At 38.9% G+C, this 8,603-nt stretch overlaps 1 protein-coding gene across 2 annotated transcripts; it reads right to left on the reverse strand.

The window, feature by feature from the left end:
- Positions 1-3,214: 3,214 nt before the first annotated feature.
- Positions 3,215-8,295, reverse strand: LOC112284112 (protein root UVB sensitive 6). Of its 2 annotated transcripts, none has more exons than XR_002970299.3 (12): positions 7,270-8,295; positions 6,784-6,882; positions 6,314-6,427; positions 6,068-6,139; positions 5,823-5,933; positions 5,453-5,572; positions 5,099-5,200; positions 4,767-4,839; positions 4,505-4,596; positions 4,055-4,221; positions 3,717-3,851; positions 3,215-3,564 (listed from the first exon to the last, which is right to left on the reverse strand). XR_002970299.3 is itself a non-coding variant. In XM_024523687.3 (12 exons), exons 1-12 carry the CDS (start codon positions 7,675-7,677, stop codon positions 3,508-3,510), a joined length of 1,539 nt encoding a protein of 512 aa, XP_024379455.1. In that variant the 5' UTR covers positions 7,678-8,295; the 3' UTR covers positions 3,215-3,507. The 2 variants fall into 2 exon arrangements, 1 of the variants encoding a protein (XP_024379455.1); XM_024523687.3 differs by having other exon boundaries at positions 4,516-4,596.
- Between the last annotated feature and the right edge of the window lie 308 nt (positions 8,296-8,603).

The raw sequence follows: 8,603 nt of genomic DNA on the forward strand, positions 1-8,603 counted from the left end.
AATATTGGATCTTGTCGTTCAAGAAAAGATGAAAACCATGATAATGCTGAATCTGAAAGAAGCATATCAATGAATCTTACTTGCAATCTTGGAGTTGGATAGCTTTGGGGTTGAAGTTCAATCACAAGTTGTACTTGATTGATAAATCCTATAAACCTTGATCTGGTGCCATCAAACTTCTCGGGTAGGACAATTCTTGGTTCTCTAACATTGGAAGGGTGTTCTACCATAAGAGAAGAGACATGATATGGTATAGATGTTGAAGTAGCTCCAATTATTTCTATATCTTCACTTCCTGCTAATCTTGTTGCTCTTTATGGTGGTAAATTGAGTTGATCCATTACAAGCATTAACTCCCTCAATTGCTCTTGCATTTGTGCCATTGCACTCTTCATTTCAACAAGTTCTGCCATGATAACACTCAAAAAAGAGAAGATGTCTAATATCGCTCAAGATAAATAGAAGATAGGACTTGAGAACAAAGAAAATACTAAGGACAATATTAGTTTAGAAGAGGGTAATCCGCAACTTCTATTATGCTTATGTCTTATCAAGAGAAAGGAATAATCCACTCTTAATCAAGATTAGACAAAGCTCTGATATTGTAAAAGTAATCTTGTGAATCTGTCAAAGACAAGAACGTGATAAAAATAAATAAACAAGTGAAATTTCTCTCAAAAAAAGATGACAAAATAAAAATAACTTCATATGTATATTAAGAAAGAAACTGGAATGGCTATTGCCAAAAGCCAAGAAAACTAAAGACCCTTGAAACTAGACTAGAAGCAAGAAAGGAGTTGACAAGAGTGAAGAAGGCTTCACTCTTATCTCTATATATACTATCTAACTAGAGGCTATGTGGCAATATTCTATAGGACCTCCAATATGTGTTGACTTTATAAGATACTGTCAAGGACAAGAACTCGATGAAAAACAATTCAGACAAGTGAGCCTTCACTCAAAGAGAGGTAAATAAACAAATATATATATTGAAAGAGAAACTGGAATGGCTATTGCCAAAAGACAAGAAAACTAGAGACCCTTGAAACTAGACTAGAAGCAAGAAAGGAGTTGACAAGAGTGAAGAAGCCTTCACTCTTGTCTCTATATATACTATCTAACTAAGAGCTACGTGGCGACGTTCTATAGGACCTCCAATAGGTGTTGACTTTGTAGGGCACATGCCTTGACTTACAAGGCAAGTTTTTCTACGTGTGGGCCACATAGTTAGCTTGATATTCAAGCTAACAACATGTGTGGCACATGGCCAACTTGTTGACCACGTTTCTAATCCAAAAAGTCAATTAAAGACACCTATGAAGTCAAAGCAGCGTCTAGGAAGTTTCTAGGAAGTTTCTATATTAAATATTATAGAATTAACTTACTTTTATCTACTTTTAATTACTTCTACCTATTTCTATATGTAATTATTAGCTTACATGATTATGGCCGTGACAGATACATGCCTTGACTTATAAGACAAGTTTTTTTGCGTGTGGCCACATAGTTAGCTTGGTCTTCAAGCTAACAACATGTGTGGCACATGGCCAACTTGTTGACTATATTTCTAATCCAAAAAGTCAATTAAAGACACCTATAAAGTCAAAGTAGTATCTATAAAGCTTCTAGGAAGCTTCTATAGCAAATATTATAGAATTAACTTATTTTTACCTACTTTTATTTACTTCTACTTCTTTATATATGTAATTACTGACTTACATGCGTATGTCCGTGACAAGTAGTGGTGAATTGAATTGATGTATTGCAAACATTAACTCTCTCATTTGTTCTTGTATTTGTGCTATTGCATTCTTTATTTTAACAAGTTTTACTATAAGAAAACAATAGAAAAGAAGATGTTTTATATTATTTTAGACAAATAACAAAGACAACTTAAGAAAAAAGAAAAAATTGAAAAAGATGTCAATTTAAAAGTGGATAATCCACAACTTCTAATATATTAATATCTTATCAAGAGAAAAGAATAATCTGTTCTAAATCCAAAAAAGACAAAGCTTTGATATTTTAAGCATATTCTTATGAATTTTTTAAGTATAAGAATTCAAAAAATATACATAAATAAGTGAAACATATACCAAAGAAAATGACAAAAAAGAAATAAGAAAGTATTTATATTCAAGAAGAAACTAGAATGGCTATAGCCAAAGATTAAAAAATAAGAAACTTTTGAAACTAAACTAGAAGCAAGAAAAGAATTGACGAGAGTGAGAAAGGTTTCATTCTTGTCTCTATAAATACTATCTAATTAAGAACTATGTGGCAACATTCTATAGGACCTCTAACATATGTCTAACTTATAAGACACATGTCTAATTTGGGAGGCAAGTTTTCTATATATATGCCATATAGCCAACTTGTATCACAAGTGGCCAACATATGCAACACATGACTAACTTATTGGCTAAGTTTTTAACCTACCAATCATCTATAGACACATAAAAAATCAAATCCATGTCTATGAAAATTCTAAGAAGTTTCTCTATAAGATATTATGTAATTTACATACTTTTACTTCCTTCTACTTAATTCTTCTTATTTAAGTAATTTTTACTGTCAATTATATCCATGGCACATGCTTAAGCACTTCTCCATTAGGATTTAGGATTTAAAATATAAGATTACAAAGGTGTCTCAAGACATCCTCTCTAGTTTCAATGCTCTTGATTCTTGTGGTGTTTTTAGAATTTTTAGAAAGTTTGTAGTTTCTAAAATATAGAATTTTAAAATTTATTAAGTATATAATATTAAACTTATTGCTAAATGTGTTGACATTTTTTTTAAATATATTTTTAAAATTTAAGATTTAGGACTAAGAGTAGAAAATTACATTGATGTCTTCAATTTTTTGACCTCCTTATATTTTTAAATTTGACTTCGTCTATCCCTTTGTTTTTAGAGTCTGCAATTATAAATTTTAAATTTGACTTCGTCTATCCCTTTGTTTTTAGAGTCTACAATTATAAAGGTATAAATATATTATTATATAAGTTATTAGTTTATAAGAAATACGTGTCATTCTTTCTAACAAGGCACTTGTCCGTGCTTATGTTGCATGTACCATCGTTATAAACATCAATTATTTCAACTCTAACGTACTCGCGCTCAACTAATGTCGGGACACGTTCGTCTGGTCATACAGAATTCGGACATCACGGCATGTACACAAATGTTGACAAGTAAAATGCACAAACTATTGAACACAATAGCAAGGTAAAATATATATTTCATGTTAACACTTGTTACAGAAGTCCAGCAGAGGGATGTCCAATCTCGTCTGCAAGCCTTATTTGCACCTCAAAAACTCCTTACTAAAATGCATGCTTCGACTTAGTGGCACACCCAAAACATCAAATGAATACTCTACAAAATGACGAAGCATTTCCGTTAATGTTACAAGCAGGGACGAAGCAGTTACTCGTTGATATATCTAAATTTATGAGGAAAGCTGTGAATCAATGAGGTAAAAAGTACTGTTCTACAAAATTGTCAATCACAAAGTCTTGAATCTCCGGGACTAAGCAGAGTTTCTCCCATCATCCAACCCTGTAAAACAAAGAAAGCTTTGAGTGCTAGAACAAAACTAACAGTCATTGAACAATGTGCACCATGAAGAGCGTTGTTTTAGATAAGTATAACAATGAAAATGTTTAGACATTAGTAAAACTAGCTTCAGATCATCAAGCGCAATAGCTCACCTGGGACTTCGCCTCTTCTTTGAAGGAGTCGTACAAATCATGAGTGAGCTTAGTGCTCTCTTCCACGATAGCCCCAACGTTGCTGGTAATAAGTGTGCTTCTTAATCCTCGTAAAATATGCAGCATTACATGTGCCTTCAAGTCCAGTTAGAAGAAATTAAGTGAGTTTCGAACGTGAAAATTACTGCTGCTTGTGGGTGAGGGAGAGAAAAGAAAAGGATAAAAAAGTAGTCAAAACAATCTGTGAACATAACGTATAGGAAAATCTTTTTTTAGGCTCGGAATGTTACAGAAATATTCATTCAAATAATGAACATGTCGAAGAGATAGAAATTCACCTGGAAGGTAGCCCGAACGACATCATCAGAGGAAGCAGATTCCTTAATCACAACATATGCACGCTTTTTCTTTAGACTGTATGTGACGAGATACTTCTCTTTCTGAAATTGTTCTCGTGCTCTTAGAAATTCCTTTGGGTTAGAGTACGCCTGTGCAACTCGGGAGCCTGGAAAAGATGTATGGTGAGAGGCATATTACCTTAGCAAGAGAAAGTTACTGAATCCAATCAAATTCTACACACTTGCATGGCATCAACTATGCCACCAACCCTTTTTTAACATACCCTTGATAAAATAAATAAGTAAATAAATAAATTCATTGTGAATTAAGTGCCTCCAACCCCTGGTCCACAATACAAGCCTAAGCACATCCAAGCAAGGCATAACAAGTGACAAACACTAATGCTGTGTTGATTCACTCGTTAACATTCAACAAGAAAAGAGTACAACATGCACTATACCAAGCTCCAGTGGCTTTTCTTGCCAAGGAAGTGTTATAACACTCTCCCTTCTGTTCGCATCCTCAACCGAGGGTACTTTCCCTGACAAGTACAAACCAATGTACTCGTTAGACCAAGTTTCGAATTAACTAGAATATAAGCATCTGAAACCTACGCCACACCCTTCAATTCATTACAATTTTACGACTTTCACTTTCACAACTCAGATATAGGAAAACCCAGCAAAACGGAACGATGGAGAACAGCCATACCAGTTTCGAGGAATGATTGTACTACTACTCCAAATCTAGCCCGATTCAGAGTGGCCAGACGAACCGACTTGATCTGGAAAAGTGGACAAAAAAAGTTTGAAATCACGAACCACAAGAATCTGAAGAACGATGGGTACAGATAATCATTTACTTACATGTGGTAACCAGACCAGTGATGTAAATATTAAGCAGCAGTTTTACACAACCGTAAGAGTGGATATTATTATGAGATATGAATATGAAGCTAATATGAATATACCCAACTTCTTGTTAAACGGAATTCTGCAATAGTTGAGGGCAACCAATTCATGCGTTCTTAGAGATGGACTCACCTCGTTGAAAGATGAGATCATATATCCGCACGACAACACACAGAAAGTGGCGACTAAAGAAGGACTTTTCTTTGAAATGAAAATTCCTAGTCCAGTCCCCATCTGCACGTTTCAGAGTGCATTCCACATCAAATAGGAGCACTTAAACATCACTAATCAGGCAATAAAACAACCGGGGTACTACGTCAGAGGTAAGGTTGACACAAATTTACCACGCTTGATAATCGGTAATACCCTATGGTCCCTTTACAATTTGAAGAAGTAGCAGAAGTATGAACCAGAAAATAGGATTCCCTCAGCAGTTATCCCTTGAAATAAACACAACGACCCTGAAAAGGCCAAAAAAGTATTTACCAGATCAGCAATATTACTGATACATTCTCCTTTAGCTGTTACATCTCCGATATTTTCCCGCCGAGCAAAGGCTTTGTATATGGGAGCCCTGGTTGACGACGAAGTCACAGCCGCCACATTCTAATAGAACACACAGCCACAATTACACTTCAAAACCGTGTTGAGCTGTGGATAAAGATCTGATAACGAAGTTCACAATGGATTATGTGTTAAAATGTTATGAGTAAAATAAGTTGAGGTACAAAAAAGAAAAAGGTAACACACGAACCAAGGTAGGTTCTTTTATTTTTCTGAGTTCCCAATAAAACCCGAACCTTTGACTTTCATATCTAGAGGTATTCTCTACGCAAATCTAAAGCCCGGGACATACCTTGGCTACATTGGCAGCACATGCCAATGGCAAGAAAAGATGAGGCACAGCCATGGTAGCAAGCTCAACGCCTGCGCCTAATTGCATCAACATTGCTCCTTTGAATCGCAACTGTCGAATAAAAAACCCCCTTAAGCTTCATACACAGCAGTAATACTTGCTCAAACATAGGACGAACACTGCTTGGCACAAACGTGCCTGACTATATGAAATTGTTCGACAGAGACAAGGGCAGGTAACAGCACCTGCTTCAGGTCCACATCGAATTTCTTGCCATGTCGAGCGAAAATCATTTTCCCTATACGTCCTGCTCCGTCCTGCTCAACGGTATTGATTGAAAGCCGATACATCACCACATGATCTTACCCGTGCACCAAAACGGTGTATGAACAAAATCTGTAAGATTGAAAATGTGACAACACATAACAAAGCTAATCCTGGTCGCCAGCAGAAAAAGACTACAACGCCAGAACTTTAACAACAATACTGACCTTGATGACCCAGTTAACAGCCACAGCAGAAGATGCAGAAGCGCCTCTAGATACGCCTAACGCGTGCATCAGCGACCGCGTAGTAAACACGCTCATTGCACCGCCAAAAAGATACTGCACGATTTCCACTCAGATAAATTCCGTCAAGGTAATGCAATGCTCCAAAGATAAAGATGGAAACGGCACCCGTAACACAAGCCAAAACACGGGAGAATCTGCCAAAGTAACGCCTCATATTGATGAGGTGAATCCTGATTCACTTTCCAAAGAAGTGCTTCTAAAACACTCGCTAAAGTAGCAACTAATGAATTACTTAATATTAGTCCAACGTCTTCCAGAAACACTGAAGATGAAAGCCAATCATAATCATTACCAGAAGACATGCACTAATTGAGGAGAGAGAAGGAAAAATAAATAAATAAATAAACAAATAAAAATCATTGTGGTGCAACGTGCAAGCCTGTACAAACCTGCACAGCACGCCATTGCATGTACGGTGTGTAGGAAGGCGCGACACTGTCGGGATAATTTTCCGGTACAATGTATGATTTCACAAATGAAACTAATTCCTGCAACAAGAGCACCAGTTCATCAGAATCTTAGATCTAAACCAAAAACCTTACAGCTGGTGATAAGTATCAGCCCTTCACATTCAACTATTTCTAACCACGTCCCCTTTAGAACATGGAAATCCATTTAGCTCTCAATTAATTTTCCTCCCTAGACATCTATCTTCAAAAATGTACCGCGCCATTCAACAAAATCAGCAAGAAACTGCCCCTTCCAATTCCGACATCTAGGCACAGAATTGTAGTTGGCAGTAAAAGACGAACTAAACTCAAAAAGGCATCTCGTAAGACCATTCTTCCATTGGATAGATGCTATTTATAACACAGATTTCAAGAAGTCAGGCTTTTCAATGCCCATTCAACAATCAAATTAGGAATAAGACTTACAGCCACAGGGTCACGGTGCTGTTGAGCATGCATGACCTGCATCGGTTTCTCTCCAGATCTCCCATCCTTACTAACATACTTCCATTGCACTCCATCAGACCGCTCCTTGCACAGCACCACGCCATCACGACGCTCTCTCTCCGCCTCAAACCGCAGCTGCTGCTCCCGCACCCTCTCTCTCTCCTTCTCCCTGTTCAACTCATACGCTCTCTCAGCTGCCGCCGCCCCCGCTTGTCTCTCCCTCTCCCTCTCCCTCCTTCCCTCACTCAACGCCCTCCTCCCACTCCCACTAACCCCGCTCTCCTCCCGCTCCTTGCCCTCATGCAACGACTTCGTCAAATTGTGCAACATAAACGGCGTCACAGACGGTGCTCCATTTCCAACTCCCGTAATGCTACCCCCCTTCATCACGACCACCTCAATGACATCTCAAACTCTAAACTCTAGATTACTCAATGACCACATTCCGAGCATACCACAAACACACCATGGCCCTCCCAAACCCTAACCTCCAGCGCGCCCCCAACTCCCCCAATTCCAACATGTCTGAAGCTCCCAGTATTGAAGAGATGCAACAACATCAGGTAGCCAGCAGCAGTTAGAGCCACCACCACAAGAAGATCATCAAGCAAAGCAACAGCGCTGGTTGGTGGAGCAACTACCGACCACAACCGAGTCCCTCCCTGCCCGCTGCTACAACGCTGCTGCGGCGGCTCCCTCTCTCTCTGGCAATGCGTAAGCGCCCGTCCTGCTGAGGCTCAATCGGATCTCGGATAACTAATTCCAGCTACACTAAATGGAGTCAGTCCGATTGGGGGTCCTCGAATCACGATGGATTCCGTAAGAAGGCCGGGATAGGACACATGATCGATCGATGGAGCATTGAAGTGTTCCAGAGGGGGTCACGGCCACGGCCCATTTCTGCGTGGCCCAGTTTGGTTTGAATTGCCTCGCGCTCATTTGATCGCAGCGTCGGGACGTGGAATGAGCGGCTGTCATGCAAAGTGTAAAGCCCTTCTTCTTCTTCTCTCTAAATGGTCTTCTTCCTCTTCTATTCTTCTTCATGGAGCTTATGGCTGAATGCGTCCCTGGACCCCTCGCCGCACATGGGCGTGACTCCCGAGGGCCCTTCCTTCCCCCGTTTCCACTCCCAAGCCACAAACAAAGTTCATGAAGGCTTCTTCAAGCGTTGTTCGTTAATTGGCTTCCACTGGACAAGATTTCTCTGACATTGTCAAAGCAAGGTTGGTCCTACTGACGCGGTCATCCGTTGTGCGTTTTCATGGGCGCTGAATTAATGAGAAGCGTATTTCTCTTAGTCACTTGCACTTTTA

This window comes from Physcomitrium patens, chromosome 6, assembly GCF_059467195.1.
Source record: "Physcomitrium patens ecotype Gransden chromosome 6, ASM5946719v1, whole genome shotgun sequence".
In the NCBI taxonomy this organism is placed as follows: Eukaryota; Viridiplantae; Streptophyta; class Bryopsida; order Funariales; family Funariaceae; genus Physcomitrium; species Physcomitrium patens.

Excerpts from the sequence above, each read along its gene's own strand:
- LOC112284112 (XM_024523687.3), bottom strand. The coding sequence starts at position 7,677 with ATGAAGGGGGGTAGCATTACGGGAGTTGGAAATGGAGCACCGTCTGTG. Across the intron at positions 5,573-5,822 it reads GTGCTGCCAATGTAGCCAAG|AATGTGGCGGCTGTGACTTC; the intron begins GTATGTCCCGGG and ends GTGTTCTATTAG. Across the intron at positions 5,201-5,452 it reads TCAGTAATATTGCTGATCTG|ATGGGGACTGGACTAGGAAT; the intron begins GTAAATACTTTT and ends TGAAACGTGCAG.